This window comes from Labeo rohita, chromosome 5 (assembly GCF_022985175.1).
Source record: "Labeo rohita strain BAU-BD-2019 chromosome 5, IGBB_LRoh.1.0, whole genome shotgun sequence".
Classification (NCBI taxonomy): Eukaryota; Metazoa; Chordata; class Actinopteri; order Cypriniformes; family Cyprinidae; genus Labeo; species Labeo rohita.
The window spans coordinates 6,372,357-6,393,026 of NC_066873.1; the positions used below are offsets into that span (position 1 = coordinate 6,372,357).

General features: G+C 36.7%; 1 protein-coding gene across 1 annotated transcript; it reads left to right on the plus strand.

Moving 5' to 3' along the window:
- Nucleotides 1–1,243: 1,243 nt before the first annotated feature.
- ddx54 (DEAD (Asp-Glu-Ala-Asp) box polypeptide 54) lies at nt 1,244–19,938 on the plus strand. The gene is made up of 20 exons (XM_051111045.1): nt 1,244–1,520; nt 2,999–3,125; nt 3,211–3,281; nt 6,253–6,441; nt 6,518–6,567; nt 6,717–6,758; nt 7,772–7,867; nt 7,998–8,119; nt 8,229–8,290; nt 9,632–9,763; nt 9,899–10,109; nt 10,185–10,316; nt 13,442–13,663; nt 13,771–13,844; nt 14,339–14,533; nt 17,812–17,957; nt 18,044–18,157; nt 18,239–18,349; nt 19,023–19,108; nt 19,248–19,938. The coding sequence occupies exons 1-20, from the start codon at nt 1,398–1,400 to the stop codon at nt 19,499–19,501; spliced, it is 2,559 nt and encodes an 852-aa protein (XP_050967002.1). The 5' UTR covers nt 1,244–1,397; the 3' UTR covers nt 19,502–19,938.
- Nucleotides 19,939–20,670: the final 732 nt, after the last annotated feature.

A 20,670-nucleotide genomic window follows, 5' to 3' on the forward strand; every position in this document is an offset into this window, starting at 1 on the left:
TCATATGCTGGGAGCGAGGCCAGGGATTTGAGCTGAAAGCTTCGGCTCTAAACATTTACAGGGCTTCAGAAACGCTGGCTGTGATGGACGCCCGGCTTCATGTTATTGATTATCAGTGAAGTCTGGGCTTCTGTGCAAATAATACTGCAGCTTCATTCATTAAGTGAAAGTGTTTCTGTTTCATCATGTATTGTTGTCTGTTTTTTCCCCATTCTTTGATCAGTCTTTGCAGAGAGAGCTGTCGTTCCTTCAGCTTTGCATGGACATGTCTGGTGTACAGCTGTGCTTATGATTAGTGCTTTCATTAGCTGATTAAAATGCACAGTTTGAATAAACAGTTTTCACCTTTTTCTTTTCAGAATGAATGGTTTGATCACTGAATCTGGACTGATGTCAGTTTCACATAGTGAATCCCGAGGGAACCAGTGGTTCTTAATGATAACAGCTGGGTCTGTAAACTCTTATTTTTATTATTATTATTATTTTTTTTTTTTTGGAAATAAGCATCTCTTAAACAGCTTGTTTTCTTTGGTCACATAAGATTATTTGTTTAAAACATTGTGGATTTCATATGAATTCATGCAATATGATTCGTACAAAATCATACGATTATACAAATTCATATGAATACTCATTACTGTTCAATGTTTGACAGGAGTGAAAATGAGGCTGTAAGGGCCAGAAGGCGAGAGCCATTTCTAGGCAAAGGTGAATATAATGTTTGTTTAAGATGCCACCAGCTGGACAGGACAAAAGTACATTTAAAGGGATAGCTCACACAAAAAATGAAAATTATGTCTTCATTTACTTACCCTCAAGTTGCATCAAACCGGTAGCCTATGAGATTCTTTCTTCCGCTAAACACAGAAAATAATTTGAAGAATGTAGATAAACAGTTGATGGTAGCCATTGACTTCCATAGTATTTTTCCCCATAAAATGGTAAACTGTTTGGCAACATTATCCTAATAGCTGTGTTATGTTGTGACATGAATTTAATCATGGAAAGTCATTATTGCATTATTGCCTTTGTTTTATTTACACAATAATATATTGTAAGTATTGTGTTTTTATGTTTTATGTAATACAGTTTTGAAAGTTGTGAGTTCTTTAAATTGATGTAAGAATTTTTTTGAGTGTGTGTCACTGTGAAGTCTGTCACTCACATATCATCGTGTTACGTTTATTGCTCTGTTCGTAGCGCCATCGTGCGATAGTGCAGTAAACGGCAGCGTCTCGCTCTCTGACGTCATCTCTATGCGCAGGAACGTCTTCACACGTGTTTCCGAACGTCTCCGGTGTTTTCATCTCACGGAGGGACTGATTTCTTCGATCAAATAGCGACGTTTCCTCAACACCACACTTTGTAAAGCTGTCGGGTTTGTAGAATTGAACACGATGGCGCAGAGGAAGAAGAAGTTGATAAAGAGGAAGAAGAGCTCGGCGCAAAGAGATCATGAGCTCCAGTCTGACGATGAAGAGTTTGAAGTGGCTGCAGGAATCAAAGATGATCATGACACAGTAAGTCACAATAATCACCAAAACGGGTTTGAACTTTATTATCGGTTCATTTCCTTCAATCAGACACTATTTGTGTAGTGTAAAAGTGTAAATATGAATATTTGATAACAGTTTAACAATGACAGCAGATGTTAGTATGTTATCAAACATATTTATCTACAACAATGTAATATAATATAATAAATATTATATAATATAATCTAGTGTAATAAATTTAATATAATAATTTAGTATTTTCAAATTTTCTCAATTTTAATGATTTCATTTTCAACCTTAACCCTCATACCACATTCAGGTCTGTTTTGACCCAGAAGAGATACATAAACATTTAAACAAACAAACAAAAAATTTTAGTTAGGGGACTAAAGTTTTCAAATTATTTAAGAACCTCAAAATAAACCTTCTTTAATTATTTACTTATTTTTTTTTAACAATTATTTTTATATATATTTATATAAATAATGTTACATGTTACAATTATATATTTATAATGTTACATGTTTAGTGTTTGGGTCATTTGACCTGGGTATGTATTGAGCACCATTAGGTGTCGAAAATATTAGGGCTGTAACGATAATCGCACGATGTCGTGAGGCGCGTTTAGTCAATGAAGCCGGTACTCTGATTAGTAGTAAAGCTCCATCACGTGCGTTCAGCTGGAGCGGCAAGTAATACACAGAGCCGTAAAGCACTGACAAGCTACGCCAAAATCGCGCGCAAAATCGAATCGAATATTAGTACCCAGAAAACTTTTGTAAAATATATTTTATCTTTCCTCATATTTCACACACTTTTGAGAGTGAATATTGTTGATAAACATGAATATGTATTCTTCCTGATGAACCATGAACCACTGCAGCATGAAAAATGAAAAATATTCATGTTGTTTTGTTAAAAAAAAATTAATATGTGGGTTTCATACATTTGGAGTTATAAATGCTTTCAGTCATTTACATTCCATTAATTCCAATGGGATTCATTCTGGTAATTCTCAGATTATATTATCTTTTGATATGATAAATTTCATACAATGATTTATTCAAATCAAATTTCTCATGAGTATTGACGAAATAAGTATATGAATATATATTGTGTCATAGTTTTTTTTTTTTGGTGTGGTTTATGTGTAAGTTGAAATTTCAAAGAATTTTTCAGTTAATAAAAAAAAAAAAAAGGATAAATGCAGTAAACACATGATAATGTTCAAAATTTTGCAAGTTTTCACTTATTAATGAGAAGTTGCTAATCAGAGACAGTATGTTTTATGCTAAGTTATGACTGTTTGTAAAATAACAATTCTTTGAGCCCAAACAGACACAGAATGTGATAATGTCATATAGATTTTGAATGCATTATGAGGATTAAATATATGATTTAACAAACAGAATGTGAGTAACCTTGCTTGACCTCACTGGAGATGCAGTGTTGTCATGAATTACAGTCAGAGCATGTTTTCACATCACTGTGTTGTTGTTCAGCCCAGCAGAAGACTTCCTCGATTCCCGGCCTCGTCCGAGTGTGTTTCTGATGTGGAGCTCGACACCAGAGAGCTTGTCCGAGCCCAGAACAAGAAGAAGAAGAAGTCTGGAGGCTTTCAGTCCATGGGTGAGATGTTTGTGTAAAACACAGTCATCAATCAATCAGTCACAGGATCTCAGGCACTCAGTCACTGTGCTCTGGTTTTATGCAGGTCTCAGTTATCCAGTGTATAAAGGCGTCATGAAGAAGGGCTATAAAGTTCCCACACCCATCCAGAGGAAGGTAATGTTCTTGGACACACATTGAATGGACTGTTTTCACATTTCTTTGGTTCTCAGAAGCAAACTTTTGTAGTGGTGAATGCAAACTACAACAGATATCATTATTGTGTTCCCAATTGCTCTAATGGCAAAAGAAAAAATCTATTATAAAGTTTCTATGACTTAAGTTTGCTGACACTCCTTCGCACAGCAGCAATAACCAGTTTTCTGTCATTTAATGTTAAGATAATTTAAGGGAGAAGTTCATTTCCAGAACAAAAATGTACGGATAATTTACTCACCCCCTTGTCATCCAGGATGTTCGTGTCTTTCTTTCTTCAGTCGATAAGAAATTATGTTTCTTGAGGAAAAATTTCAGGGATTATCGCTAGGGATGTCCCGATACAACGTTTTAACTTCTGATACGATACCGATATTGCAGCCTTCAGTACTAACCGATACAAATCCGATACCATAATCAGCACAAATCATGAATACTTTTACCTATTTCGTTGTGTGGAATGTATGAACGGCTAGATCAAACTGAGAACAAAAGTCAGCAACAGTAAGTATGGAAAAAAACGACCAATTTATTAACTATTGGTTGCATAAATGTGAACCTTTTACATAAGAATATATAAAAAAGTAATTAATTGAATAAACAAAAATATAATTTTTAAAGTGCAAAATACTAATTAAAGGTCACTTCAGTTATTTATTTTTTACCGTTAGCAAATGGTAGGAACAGCCGAGAGCAGGAACATAAGAAAAAAAATATATTGTTAATTGACCAACTGCTAAAGGTTGAGTGTCCAAAGTTTCAATTTCACACACACTGCCCGAAAGAATGAGATCGTTGCATTTACTATCCACAAAAAATAGTGCAAACAAAATAAATATAACTATATAAAATAAATATAAATATAGCTGTGTGTGAACCTCTGAACTCGCGTGCATGTAAAACTGCTCTCTGCAAAGTAAAGTCAGCGTCTATCCAGTGCGCAGTCAGACTCAATAAAGATAGCGGACAGTGGTCTGAGCTCCAGATGTCAGTGGTGAAGCTAACAGCACTTGCTTTATCCAGATGCATAGCAATACACTCTTTAACCTCTTTATGCATCTGGGGTATGGTTTTGTCGACAATGTAGTGGCGGCTGGGCATAACGTAGCGAGGCTCGAGGTGTTCAATTAAGCGTTTAAACCCGATATTACTCACCACCGACAGTGGCTGGTCATCGAGCACAATAAACTGGCATATCTTTTCTGTTAAGGTTAATGCCTTTTTGCTATCTCTTGGGAATTTGTCACGCTTTGCGAGGGTTTCAGGCAGCGTTGGTTGCTTGAAGTTGCCAGAGGATTGTTTCTTTAACTCAGTGGTCTTGCGAAAGTCCTCATGCAGAGTTTTGTGATGCTGCTTCAAATGCGCGATGAGGTTGGACGTATTAAACTTTCCCGGTTCTGTTCCACCACGGGAAACTTGTGCATGACAAGTGTTGCACTGAGCCACACTGTCTTTTTCGGACTTTAATGAAAAATACTGCCACACGGCCGACATCGCTTTTTCTTTGCTACTTCGCTAGCAAGCAGTGTTGTGATCACGTGGGCTTTGCACGCTGGCTCTGGACGCTGCTGGACAGAATAGCTGTAACGGAGTTTAGAACGGAACGGACTGCTTATATCGGAGATTTTTAACGCAGTCCGATATAATCCGATAGAGTTTTTTTGGGCTGATATCGGACCTATTTCCGATATCAATATCGGATCGGGACATCCTTAATTATCGCCATGTAATGGTCTTTAATGGTGCCCCCAAGTTTGAATTTCCAAAATGCAGTTTAAATGCAGCTTTAAATGGCTCTGAACGATCCCAGCTGTGAAAGAATGGTCTTATCTCCGTCCTTTTCAAAACAAATTGACAATTTATATCCTTTTTAGCCTCAAATGCTTGTCTTGTCTAAGTCTGCGTGAACACATGCTTTTTTTCTGGTTCTGTACGGTCAAGACAGTTAGGGTATGTTGAAAAACTCCCATCTCGTTTTCTTCCCCATCTTCAAAATCGCCCTACATCACTGCAGAAGTACCAACCCAATGTTTACAAAGTGAACATACAAGGAAGATCAATAGCACTATACAATATAAAAGGTAAAACAGCGATGTAGGGCGATTTTGACATTGAAGAAGAAGACGAGATAGGAGTTTTTTCAACATACCCTAACTGTATTGACCTGGATTACACAGAGAGCTTGTCCGAGCCCAGAGACAAGACGAGCATTCGAGGTCAAAAAGTATATCAATTGTCAATTTGTTCAGAAAATGACCAATCGTTTCACTAGATAAGACCCTTCTTCCTCGGCTGGAATCGTTTAGAGCCATTTGACGCTGCATTTAAACTGCATTTTGGAAGTTCAAACTTGGGGGCACCATTGAAGTCCACTACATAGAGAACATTCCTGAAATGTTTTCCTCAAGAAACATAATTTCTTATTGACTGAAGAAAGAAAGACAAGAACATCTTGGATGACAAGGGGGCAAGTAAATTATCTCTAATTTTTTTTTTCTGGAAGTGAACTTCTCCTTTAACATTAAGTATATATTAAAAAAAAAAAAAATGTAATGTAATGTTTCTTTTGTTACATGAGGGAATTCATGATGAAAGATAACTATTTGTTGTGCATTTCATATGAATTTATATGATTTGATTCAAGAAAATGTTTATTTTTACATTGATTGATTGTATTTTATTGTATAATGTATTCCAATAATCTTTTTGTTTACAACTTAAAAAAAAAACTTTTTTACAGTGTGTAATCTTATAGTATTCTAATGTACTTTCAATTAAAAAAAATCACTGTAAGTCTTGCTGGATTTAGAGTGTTAATAACTGGAATCTCAGTCAGTGAAAAGGGTCCACTGAGCCCCAAACTGCCATTTGAAACACACTAATGTCTTCCCTGAGTATCTGTAGGCTAAATGTGTTTCTCTGTTGATCTCAGACTATCCCCTTAATTCTGGACGGGAAGGATGTGGTGGCCATGGCCCGGACGGGCAGCGGGAAAACAGCTGCCTTCCTTGTCCCAATGTTTGAGAAGCTAAAGGCTCCGCAGGCGCAGACAGGTGCCCGGGCTCTGGTCCTCACGCCCACCCGAGAGCTTGCCCTGCAAACCATGAAGTTCACCAAAGAGGTCTGTACTGTCACTGTTTTACTCTTGTTGTTTAGCTGCAGTTCTTTTATTCACTCAAAGTGTTTGTGTGTTTCAGCTGGGGAAGTTCACTGGCCTGAAAACTGCACTCGTTCTCGGTGGAGACAGGTGTGTTGAGTTTCAGTATGCTCATATTCGATGAGTTGGGTCTGAGTTGTATAGCGTGCTCGAGAAATAATGGGACCTGACTCAGTAGAACTCTTGTGTTTCCTTCTTGTGTTTCATCACCACTTTTTTGTGTTGTTTATTTTTGTCAGCATGTACGAACAGTTTGCTGCTCTTCACGAGAATCCAGACATGTAAGTTCACTCTTGAGCCATCACATTCACTTGTGTGCGTTTGTTTGTGTGTGAGAGAGAGAGTGTTTCCATGCGACTGCGTGTTGTGAGACAGTTTGTGTAAGTGTGACTGTGTGTATTTGTGTGTGTGCGAGTGTGTAAGTGTGGCTGTGTGCAGATGGAGTTCATGTGGATCATTTACTGTGAATCGAGATGCTGAAAACGCTGAATTATGAGCTGTTCACGTGTAAATGTATTCAGTGCCTTTATTTTGAAACACACAGTATGTATTATTAATGAGAGCTTTTCTCACATTGAGTCACTTGGATTATTCCTGAATGAATCAGCTGTTCAAATGAATCAAATTAATGAATGATTCATTGATAAAATCAGGGACTTGCCGCTACCTGCTGGCAGATTCTTAACGTATAATTTCAGTTATTTAAATAATTTAATATTTTTATATTCAAAATGTTATGTTTAAAACATTAATCTCAATATGAATTCATGAATTTAATTGCACTCACGCCACCTCTGAGCCTCATTAAATGTCTGAAAATGTACGAGCCACTTTTGTGTTCTTCCGTGCCACCTCTGTAGTAGTTTTTTAATACTATTGTCATATGATTGGTAACTTATTTGTCTTATTCTAGTTCTTATTATATTGTTTTAATTAGAAATTTTAAAAAGCTTATAAACCTTTTTTAAACTGACATAGATGATGACATACTTTTAATAAAATGAGAAAAATGCCATTACAAAGGTAATAGGAAAATGCCCCTGTAAATCACTTTTTGGAGTCAAAAATCACCTTTTATTAGAAGGGCAAATTTTTTTATCAGAATTTTTTATTATTGATCAGAAGGTGCTCCTAAATATTTTAAATTAGGAGGACAAGCGCTCCTAATTACAAGAAGAAAGAAAAACTGCCCTTAAACTGACAGGTATATCTGTGGAATGGGGTTTGGCCGAAAAAAAAAAAAAAAATTCTGTCAAAAGATTTTTTTTTTGCTTTAATTCCTGGGTTTCTCCAGCATCATCGGTACTCCTGGCCGTCTGATGCATGTCATCAAAGAGATGAACCTGAAGCTGCGGGCCGTGGAGTATGTGGTGTTTGATGAAGCTGACAGGTGAGAACAGACATACTGCTTATCCAACTTATCATACTGCTAAATCCAAGATTAGGTGTGCATTTTATTTGTTAATCCTCATTTCAAGAGTAAGCTTATTTGTGTTCACGAGTCGTTTCTGCTTCTCTAGGCTGTTTGAAATGGGTTTTGCAGAGCAGCTCCAGGAAATCATCAGACGTCTTCCAGATACTCGGCAGACTCTGCTGTTCTCCGCCACACTGCCCAAAATGATTGTGGAGTTTGCCAGAGCTGGTATATGCAGTCTAGATGTTAATAAGTGTGATTGTATCCCATTATAGGACATCACAGGCATGTTTTGAGAGCTCCACTGAAAGTTTGATCTTTGCGTTTTCTGTTACAGGCCTCACAGAGCCTGTTCTCATTCGTCTGGATGTGGATACAAAACTGAGTGACCAGCTGAAGGTAGAGTTGATTTTATTGATGTCGAACTGACTGGTTGATAAAAAAGTGTCTATAAAATTAGGGATTGGTGATTGTTTCACAAGTGGGGCTTTTATGAAATATGAAAACATGCACTGATAAATCATTTACAATAAGACTGTTTAGCATATGTTAAACCAGTAAAAGAGTCAGTTTTTGCTACTACTTGGGGTCGGCAAGATATGTGTAATGTCCTCTTTTACCTGGACATGTCCTAGTCTAAATTGCTTAAAATATCCAGGTCTACACTTCATGCACCATAATGACAAAGCAAAAACAGAATTGTCACAACTTCATAAATTTATTAAAAATCTTATGCAATGGAATCATATTTTTTAAATAAACTTGCAAAGAAATTGCAAATTAAAAATCTGTTTTTTGCTCTGCCATTATGGTGTATGGAGTGTAGATTGATGTGGGGACAAAAGTGATTTAATGCAGTTTAACATAAGGCAGCAACATAACAAAATGTGAAAGAAATTAAGGGGTATGAATACTTTCTTAAGGCACTGTAGCTTGCAGCCACTGTACATAATTGACCAATCGTGGTGTGCGAGAAGGTGGGATCTGGCCAAAACCTGGACTTTTTAGGCAGTTTAGAAATCCTGGCCAGAAAACGTCTCTGCTGCTCATCAAGGCTGCATTTATTATTTAAAAAATACAGTAAAACAGTGAAATGTTATTACAATTATTGTTTTCTATGTGAATATTTTGTAAAATGTAATTTATTGCTGTGATCACAGCTGAATTTGTAGCATCATTACTCCAGTCTTCAGTGTCATGTGATCCTTCAGAAATTATTCTAATATGATGATGTGGTGCTCAAGAAACTTTTCTGATTATTATCAATGTTGAAACAGTTGCAGTATTTTGAATATTTTTGTGGAAACCATGATATATTTTATTTTTCAGCATTCTTTGAAGAACAGACAGTTCAAAAGAACAGCATTTATTTGAAATAAAAATCTTTGTAATACCTTTACTAGGGTTGCAAAGGGGTGGAAAATGTCTGGTAAATTTCTGGAAACTTTTTAAAAATTCCTGGAAGATTCCAAAAAATTCTTTCCAAAATTTCCAAAAATTCTGGAATGTTTCCAAAATTTACTGGAAATTCTCCACATTTTTCCAATTCTAGTCTTTGTCACTTTTGATCAATTTAATGCATCCTTAAAGTCAATTTAATGCATTTACTGCATCCTTGTAGTCACCTACATGTGACTGCAATCGCTTGTCGCTTGTTATCTCTTGCGGAAGGAGACCGTTAATCTCTTCTTAATAGCATTCATGAGATTTTTCTTTTTTTTCCCCTCCATTTTCTGCCAGCTTTCATTTTTCCACCTGCGGTTGGATGATAAACCAGCCCTTCTGTTGCATCTGCTGAGAAACGTGGTGAAGCCGCAGGAACAGACTGTGGTGTTTGTAGCCACCAAACATCATGTGGAGTATCTCAAAGAGGTACAAAATGCTCTGGAAAAGCTGCTTTACTGTGTCTTTACATGTCCTGAGAGCAAACTGGACTGGATGCTTTAGTAGCTCATCATTCATTCAACATTCACCCCTGGTTTTGACATATTCTCTCTGTGTCTGCAGCTCTTAACAGTCGAGGGTGTTGAGTGCGCCTACATCTACAGTGCTCTGGACCAGACGGCTCGCAAAATCAACATCGGACGCTTTGTCCACCGAAAGGCCATGGTGCTGTTGGTCACAGATGTGGCAGCCCGTGGCATTGACATCCCGCTTCTGGACAACGTCATCAACTACAACTTCCCGTCAAAGGGCAAACTCTTCCTGCACAGAGTCGGTGTGTGTGACAGAGCAGACTGAAGGTCGTCCAGCGGTCTGAGGTGGAGCGCTAACCCTGGTTTCTGTCTTTCAGGTCGTGTGGCTCGTGCCGGCAGAGGAGGAACTGCCTTCAGTCTGGTGTGTCCCGATGAAGTGCCTTACCTCTATGACCTTCATCTGTTCTTGGGTCGACCCATTCAACTCGCCCTTCCTGAACACACACAAGGTATTGACAAATGCTACAGACATACGGAAATTAAAACTGGGTAATAACTGTACTGGTGCGTTATAGGGTTGTCAAAAGGTACCGGGTCATTTTAAAAATGACGGAAGCGCTGACAGACACAGCTTTCATACGCTCCTGTTGTGCTTATGTGTGAGCGCTCGGTGAGGAGCGTGAAGCGCTTATCATTGTAGCCAATCACAGTCATGTCTGTTGAGCACGTGAACACTATGGCCACTCAGCGATGTTTAAAAATCGTCTCAACAGTGCTCAAATTTGAGCAGGAAATGGACGTTTTTAAAATTTCAGTACCGAAAGTACCGAACCTGGTACCGTTTGACAACCTAGTGCATTATGTTTTGTGTACTTAGTTTATAGTAAGTATTAGGGCTGTCCTCAATTAAAGATTTTTCTGGTCGACTAGTAGTCGTTCATTTTAAGCATTAGGCGACTATTAGTCGCACATTTATTAATAAACCATATAAATCATCATAATGAGCCTATAATTGTGTAAATACCCTAATAAAGCTCAAGCTCATCAAAAAAAAAAAAAACCTTGCCACAGTGCATCGGCAGATATAATAATTAGAAATGTGTCAGGGAAAACAGCAAGAAGGACTGCATTAATGTTTTAATAATTTTTGGATAAACTACTGCTTGCTTTGTTTTCGGCTTAAGTGATGAAGTTGGCAACACTGACTCATCATCTCCACATGTGTATGCATGTTTCATACTGATTACATAATCTAAGAGTATTTGTTTACTATTTGAATTGGTTTGTTTAAAAGTAGACATTTCACTCTCTATAGATATATTTTTAATGTCTGTAAGGCAAGTATACACATAGTTTTAAAGTTTCACGCTCAAGTTCACAGACACCGAGATGGCAGAAAATGCGTCCTGTTTGCTTGAATTATTTTACAAAAGTGCAATGTTTTGTTGTTATTCTGAATGCACACAAATAAATGTAGAGTCTTTACAGATTCAAAGAAATTATGGCTGTTCAGGAAAGCATTTCAGGATTTTCACAAACAAAAAGGTACAACGATGTCCTCCTCTCAAGTTGTGGGAGAAAATAAGATGGAGTTTATCGCCATACTCAGTACACAGATGATGAACTTACATGTGATTCGTAGTGATGAGAAGTTCGGATCATTTTACCGACTCGGACCTTTGAGTCTTGTTCAGCAAAATACTGAACAAATCACTTCCCAAGATGACTCGTTCTTCCTGAGTCACATTAAAGATTTGTTCAAAATGAAAGAATCGTTCAAGAACGATCAATTACTAATTCATAGCATTGTGGACGCACATCCCAGAGCCTCTGCTACACAAGCTTTTGTGCTTAAAAGTGTACAAATTTTAATTTTTTGAAGAGAAAAAAAACAAAATGACAGATCGTTTCACTAGATAAGACCCTTCTTCCTCAGCTGGGATCGTTTAGAGTCCTTTGAAGCTGCAGTTAAACTGCATTTAAACTGCATTTTGGAAGTTCAGAATCGGGGCACCAGTGAAGACAATTATATGGAGAAAAATCCTGAAACGCTTTCCTCAAAAACCATAATTTCTTTACGACTGAAGACAGAAAGATGTGAACATCTTGGATGACCAGGGGCTGAGTAAATTGTTTGTAAATTGTTGTTCTGGAAGTGGAGTTCTCCTTTAAGAGCAAGTGACCACACCGGCACCTCCATCTGTCATGCATTAAGCGCTTTTTCTGTTCAGCTTCCAAACTCTGCACAGACACTGGAATAGCACACAATATTCTAGGTTAGCATTAGACTGAGCTGTCATGTAAAGTTGCTACTACACCTTTCAGATAAAAAGCCATATGTAAGGTTGATGAATGATAGGTGAGCGTTTAGATGTCCTGCCCTATGTACTATATTACCACATAGACCAGCTGTTAACGATCTGTCCGTCACGGACTGGATGATTTTTTTTCTGCAACAAAACAACTAATTTTTTTTTTTTTTATCTATCTATCTATCTATCTATCTATCTATCTATCTATCTATCTATATATGTATGTATGTATGTATGTATGTATATATATATGTATGTATATATGTATCTATCTATCTATCTATCTCTCTCTCTCTCTCTCTCTCTATCTATATATATATATATATATAATATATATATATATATATACAGTACTGTGCAAAAGTCTTAGACTAGTATTTTCATCAGCTAAAAAATGGTTTAAAGTCAGTTAAAGTCGGTCTTTTGCTGTAGTGTGTCAGTGGGAAATATCAGTTTACATTTCTAAACATTCATTTTGCCATTAATTATAATAATCCACTGAGATTTTTGTATGGAGCACAGGCTGTTATCAGACTCCTTGTGCAAACAGAGATCTGATCTCTCCATCATTCAATCCAGTCTGTCTTAAGAAACAGAAAAAACGGAGACAGACTAAATCCAGAAGAACTGTGGCAACATCTCCAAGATGCTTTAAGAGACTTACACCTACAAAGCTACAGTACGGTTAACATTTTTAGGCAGTTAGGCACGTGAAATGAGGATGCTGTCAAAAACAATGTCATAAATAGATTTTCTTTATCAATGAACTTCTATTAACTAAAATAAATAAGCATTTGATGTGACCATTCTTTGCATTTAAAGTAGCTTTTGCCCTATGTGCACTTGTGCAGAGTTTTTCAGGTAGCTTTGCAGGTAGGTTATTTGAAACATCTTGGAGATGTTAAAGTTCTTCTGGATTTAGTCTGTTTCAGTTATTCTGTTTCTTCATGTCATTCCAGAGATAGACTGGATGATGGTAAGATGAGATGTCTGTGTGGAGCACTGGCTGTTGTCAGACTGCCTGTGCAAACAAAAATTTCAGTAGATTATTACAATTAATGGCAAACAGAATGTTTGGAAATGTAAACTGATATTTCCTACTGACACACTACAGCAAAAGATAGAAATAACTTACTTTAAACCATTTTTTAGCTGGTGAAAATACTAGTGGCCTAAGACTTTTGCACAGTGTATATATATATATGTATGAATTTGCTCAATTCAGCACAGTGGGCCTGTGATTTGAAGACACTGACCACTGACCCTAACAAGTGAAGTATACTTGCCTGTTTTAAATATCCCTTATGTCTGATGGTCTTCAGATGCTGATGGCGTGTTCGGCCGCGTTCCTCAGAGCATCCTGGATGATGAAGAGTCTCAGCTGATAACAGCTCATGAGAACTCGCTGGATCTCCAGAATCTCCAGCGCATCTCAGAGAATGCATACAAGCAGTACCTAAAGTCTCGGCCAAACCCCTCGGCAGAGTCCATCAAACGGGCAAAGAACACTGACCTCTCTTCGATGGCTGTTCACCCTCTGCTGGGTGAGTGTTGCTCTCATTTTCTGTTGTAAGTGCACGGGACGTCCTGCTGAATGTCAGTTCTGTTCTGAGCTGTTGTGTGTTTTTTATTTATTTATTTATTTTTTTAGGTTGTGGGCTGGAGCCGATGGAGCTGGACCGGCTGCTGATGGTGGACTCCATCAAGGGCTACAAGTCTAAATCTGTACGTTGTTTATTATCCATTTGTTCATCTTATGTCAGTAACATGAAACATCATGCGTCTCTCTTTGAAGGCTCAAAATGATCATTTTGTCATCATTTACTCTCCTAACGTTATTCAGCATCACTTTGATTCTCCAGTGTCACATGAAGAGCAGAATGTCTGTGTTGTTTTCTCATGTAAAGGAAAGCCAGTTGTGATTTATATGGACAAGCTCCAAAAAAATGACTAAAAACACCCTAAAAATGTCATAATGTCAGTTCATATGACCTGTTTATGAGGCAGGGTTTTGCAGAAACCCTGTATGCACATTGAGGCTTAGAGATCAGGTGGATGATCCTTACAAAAGACGTTCATTCCCTACGTAAGGCCAGTGTACGACTTTTGGCATATGGTGTGCATGTGCATCTGCTAAAGTTCATTGGCGCTGTATAAATCATGTATAAATCAGCGGTCCAGATGTTTATAGGATGATCTGCATATTCTTGTTTCCTCAGACTATTTTTGAAATCAACTCCAACAACAAATCGAACGCCAGCGAGGTTATGCGAGCCAAGCGTTCACGAGACGATCGCTTAGTCGACAAGTTTTCTAAAGCGCGAGCGGAGCGGATAGTCGAGTCCACAGCCCTCACCATAATCAGGACTGAACCGCAAAACAACGAGGATGAGCAGGAGGACGACGAGCTTCAGGTGAGGATCGACACCATGCTGTAGTGTTTCATATATTCAGATGTCAGGATAGTTTCATGTGCTTCTGAATATCATGCTTTAAAACACAGATCACATTGAGTTTTGCAGCTGAACTGGGGCTGTGTGATTAAGCAAAATCTTAATAAAAATCACAATTAGAGGTCGACCGATATTGGATTTTACCGATACCGATAACTAGGTTGGACCACACTGGCCGATACCGATTAATTGACCGATAGTTTTTAAAATGGATACTGAACGGAAAAGTAGTGTTCTACCATTAAAAAAAAAAAAAAAAAAAAAAAAAAGGAAAGTAGCCTACTGAACCATACTTTATAAATGAATAAAAATATTAATATTAATTATATATTGATAATAACAGTTAGTTCATTGTTCATTAATGTTAACAAAAACTACAATTTTTAAAATATATCAGTAAATGTTGAAATTAACACACTGTAATAAGGAACAATACTTCTATTCTACAGCTTTTATCAACCTTAATGTTACAAATGGACTCATATTGGTTACCATTACATAAACAATCAAGCTAAAGATGGCCATCTTTAAATATCTACTCAAATACCACACTATTGAAATTGCATACATATGGATATTGTGTACTTTCCCAATTTAACTGCTTCTATTCTAGAACATTTGTTATCATCTAATCAAAATATAAAAATATTTTAGTCACAAAATGGGCAAAAGTGCAGCACCACGTCTAGAAGAACTCTCAGCTATCCAGTATCACACACACTGGATGCGGCATATTCAATTCAAGCGGCGCTCTGCAAGACTTTATTTGATCACCAAACGGGCAAAGGTATACTGCTGTCCTTTCTCCACTGATGCAGCATCTAGTAGAACAAATTCATTGCTTAGTAATGACATGCTGTCAGTGATTTCCGCTACTAGAGGCCGCTCTCATGCTGTATAACAAAGACTATAGGGACTTTGCTGTATAATGACGACCTTCTCAGCCGCTCCAACAACGGACCCAACCCGGAAAAAAATATCGGCATGGATGTTTGCAGATAACTGATTGAGTTCCGCCAATCAACTATCGGTGCCGACTAATCGGCAAAACCGGTAAATCGGTCGACTTCTAATCACTTAATATTTTGAAACCAGACACACACATTTCACATATTTCTTTTTTCATAAACACTATCCACTGATAGCACCAATTTTACGTTTTCTTACCCATAAACTTTGCGCATTATGTTCTTATACTGGGTTCATTATCTTTCCTGTAGATGGTATGTTTTATTAAGAAGGTGTGTTTCGAATTTGGTCATTTAATATTATTGTTACATATAATTTATGCAAAGATATGGTGGTCATAAATTTTGTTAGTGCTTGCAGATGACATACTTTCATGCAAAAAAAAAATAAATAAATAAATAAAAAAAAAATTAAGATTTAACATTTGTAGATGGTCTAAAGCAAAAGAGTTCTCTCGCTGTTTATTACTGTTTACTCTGTCACACACTGAATGTGTACTTGCGTTCTCAGATTAAATGCAGCGATCTAAAACAGTGAATCTAATCATTATTCAGGCAAAACTTTGCTTTAAGAATGAGCCACACTGCTGATGTGATCTAATTGCTAGCACGCCATGAGCACATGTGAGTTATTCCTCTAATCGGCAAGACATATATGCAAAATTTTTAAAGTCGATATCGGCCCGATAATATTGTGCATCCCTAGTTATGTCAGCTCTAAAGACATTACTCTCAAGCTTACTGATTTTTTTTTTTTTTTCTTTTGCGTTATGTCTGTTCTAGAGACGTTACTTTCATACATATTGATCTTTTTGCATTATGTCTGTCCTAGAGACGTTACATTGATACATTAATCGGTGTGCGTTATGCATGTGATAGAGATGTTACGTTTGTATTTACTGTTTTTTTTTCTTTTTTTTATGCCGTTATGTTTTTTCTTTCATGCTGTTATGTCTGACGGAGACGTTAGAATCATACTGATTTGTTTTGCGTTATGACTGTCCTAGTGATGTTAGGATCATACTTTTTTTTTTTTTTTTTTTTTTTTTTTTTTTTTGTTAATGTCTGTTCTAGAGATGTTACGATCAGACTGATTTTTTTTTTTTTTTTTTTTTTTTTTTTTTTTTTGGGTGTAAACTCACTGATTTTTTTTTTTTTTTTTTTGCATTATGTCTGTCATAGAGACGTTGCGATCAGACTTTTTTTTTTTGTGTGTTATGTCTGCTCTAGACGTTACGTTCATATTTAATGTTTTTTTGCATTATGTCTGTCCTAGAGATGTTACGTTCAAATTCACAGATTTTTTTTTTTGCGTTATGTGTGTTCTAGACGTTACGTTCATATTTAATGTTTTTTTGTGATATGTGTGTCCTAGAGATGTTACATTCATATTTATTGTTTTTTGTTGTTTTTTTGCATTATGTCATTTCTAGACAGGTTACATTCATACTTTCTGATTTTTTTTGCATTATGTCTGTTCTAGAGATCTAGAGATGTTATGTTAATACTTATTGATCTTTTTGCATTATGTCTGTCCTAGAGATGTTACGTTCATATTTACTGATTTTTTTTTTTTTTTTTTTTCTATTTTTTTTTTATTTTATTTTTTTAATGTGTGTTCAAGAGGGGCTACATTCATACTTAGTGATTTAGTTATTTATTTATTTATGTATCTATTTTTATTTTTTTGCGTTAGGTCTGTTCTAGAGACATTACATAAATACATATTAATCGTTTTGCGTTATGTATGTTCTAGAGATGTTACGTTCATATTTACTGATTTTTCTTTTTGTGTGTTATGTCTGAGAGACATTAGAATCATAATGATTTTTGTCTGTTCTAGAGAGGTTATGTTCATACTTGCTGTTTTTTGCGTTATGTCTGTTCTAAAGATGTTGTTTAAACTTACCTTACGTCTGTTCTATATACATTACGTTCATACTGAATTTTTGCATTGGGTCTGTTCTAAAGACATTATAGATTGTACAGATTTTTTGCATTATGTTCGTTATAAAGACATTTCATTCATACATATTTACTTTTTTGCGTTATGTCATTACATAGAGGTTGTTACAGCTTTTCGATGAAGCTCTAATTGGTTTCCTTTTGAAATAGGTTTTGCATTCAAATTTAACACTGAAATGCAATTATGAATGTAAACTGTATGTGTGTGTGTATGTGTCAGAGATATCATCAAAATTGGGATTAAAATCTAAATCACACTATGATTAAAAATTATTTATTTATTTTTTGTATCCATATGCTTTTCAGACCGTGTTCTCAGAGGTGGTAGGAGGGAAAAGAAAAAATCACGATAATGAAACAGACAGACCGAAGAGCAAAAAGAACAGAAAATCTGGAAAAGATGAGGAGTTTTACATCCCGTACAGACCCAAAGACTTCAACTCAGAGCGCGGGTATGATAGCACTAGTTCATGATTTTTCATGTTGAGTTGGGAAGCATGGATGTTCAGTGTGAATATATATGTTTGGGTTTGTTCAGGCTCAGTCTAGGCAGTGATGGTGGCGCTTTCGAGCAGCAGGCCTCTTCTGCAGTTCTGGACCTGATGGGAGATGAGAGCAACACTTTAAACCAGCACAAGAGCCTGATGAAATGGTGAGCAGCATGTTCCCGTTATTACATATGCAGTTCTGTCCATACGTCTGCTCATGGTCAAATTACATGTGTTCACCGCAGGGATCGCAAGAGGAAACGCTTTGTCCGTGACTCGGGCAAAGAGGACAAAAACAAGAAAATCAAAACAGAAAGTGGACAGGTGGTCAGCGGCAACAAGAAAAAGAAAAGCTTGTATCCTTCTTTAAAAAAAAAAGTCTGTTTTATTTGTATAGCACTTTTCATACATCGTTTCAAAAAGCAGCTTTACAGAAACTCATGATGTTACTGTTTATAATACCTTAAATGTCTTAACAGTCCACATTGATCAGTTTAGAGCTGGCCAATAGCCCCATACTGTATCTTTAAAGTCAGTGTGATCGAGAGCAGCTGCTTCTATGGTGAATGCATTGAAGGATGGAAAGTGTCTCTATGTGACAGGTGATTGAAAATAAGAATGATTGGTGATGTTGGTGGAAATTAGTTTCAAAGCTGGAGCAAGTTTTCGCATTTTTGAAACAGATTATGGAAAAGTGACTTGATTCTATGCATCAGTTAAAGAAATTAAAACATTTAAATGCACGCATGGATGAACTGTACACAATAAGAACTATATCAGGTCTTTAGAAAATAGATGAGTTTTAATTTCACAACTTTAAATGAACAACGTCCCCAATGAATTGTTCATGATGAAGGCCTGTTTGCACCAAATCTTATTGGTTGACCAGTTTTCTGTTGTGTTGATGGCATGCCAATGTTCATGACAGACACATTAACAGCCAATAGATTCAATGTTGATATCATGTGGACCTATAAAGTTTTGAAGCTGATAATTGCTTGTCAGTTGGGTTTCTTGACTTTGGTCCAGTTATGAAGATTGGAAGAAGAAGTATAAGATCGATGACAGAGCATCAGACTCGGATGGAGAAACTGGAGGAGCGAGGAGATTTGGCGGTAAGAATAGAAAAATGTGGCGTAAACTCATTTAGCTCTGCTGTAGGTCTTTATTTCCACTTCATGTGTGAAATTATTTAATTACAAGTCACAGCTTCTCTTTTTGTGAGTATTTGTGTTTGTGTTACGGTTTCTTCAGGTCGTAGAGGCAGAGGACAAGGAGGAGCTCAATCACGCCCAGGCCAGCAGCAGAGCGACTCACGTGTGCGTTCTGAGCTGAAAAACCGCGACCAGATCCTCAAGCAGCGCAAACGGAAAGCCAAACAGCAGTTTCTGCAGAGTGGTGGCATGAAGAAACTCCGTTCCAAAGGAAGACAGCGGCTGCAGCAAGTGATGAGATCTGGCTTTGGTCGTGGCAGCTTTAAAAAAGGAAAGATGAGGAAGAAACTTTAAGAGCCAAATGAGGAGTCATACAAACTATCCCACTTTCCCAACACAGGCCTTCGACTTGTGGTGCAGAAAACAGGATGGACAACATTATATGTATTGTACATGCAAGATCTGTATGTTTAGAATGAGTGAAAAGACTTCATCTCTTTTACTGAAACTGCTGTTTCCTGCACATGAAATTCTCTTCAGCTGCTTTAAAGGGATGTTTCTGCTTCACCTGAAGCTGTTGACGGTAGTAACGTGGGTGAATGCATATTACCACAGAAAATGATTTTGGCATTTCAAAAGTTTTTGTTTAATAACTACAAAGACCATAAGTTACAGTCAGACACTTACATTGGAAGTAAATGGGCCAGACAATGCATATAGTGTCAACAGCATTGCCACACAACTTTATACGTGTTCACATCAGACTGTTGTGATAAAAAATATTTACTGACCTTGTCTGTGTAAAGTTTTATCCAGTTTTTCAGTTTCTTTTACTTTCACATGTCATGCTTGAAGGCTTATACAGAACCACTTAAGGTAAGATAGCCTGTAGCAATTAGTTTATAATTATGCCTGAGTGTTTTGAGGACATGAACAAGCTCATCTAATTGTTTTTACATTGGAAAAAAAGTTAAAATTAATGTGTAGTTGACTGTGTGAGTGCCCTTCATGCAGACTTCACAAGGTCCTCTTGAGTGAGATTTCCATCCAGGAGCAAACATTTTCAGTTTGAAGGCCACTGCAGGCACTCTAGTTTTTAGAGATTTATTTACACAATCAATTTGTCATCAATAACTTGCACTAAATTTCTACAATTCTGTTCGGTAGTATATAACACAAAACACAATTTATTAATAGTGGTGCAATCTAATTAACTGACAGTTGCAAGTATTTTACAGAATACACATGCACAAAATAAAATGCGCAACACATTTACATTTAGTCATTTAGCAGAGGCTTTTTTCCAGAACAACTTACAAATGAGGACAATGGAAGCAATCAAAATCAACAAAAGAGCAATCAAGTGCTATGACATGTTAGTTAGCCTAACACAGTTTTGGGAATAATATAATAAAACAAATAGGTGGAATAGAAAAACAATAGAGAAAGCTAGTGTTAGAGGCTTTTTAATGAAAACAAATAGAGTGCAAGTCTTAAAGATAAAATAGAATTAAAATAGAGTT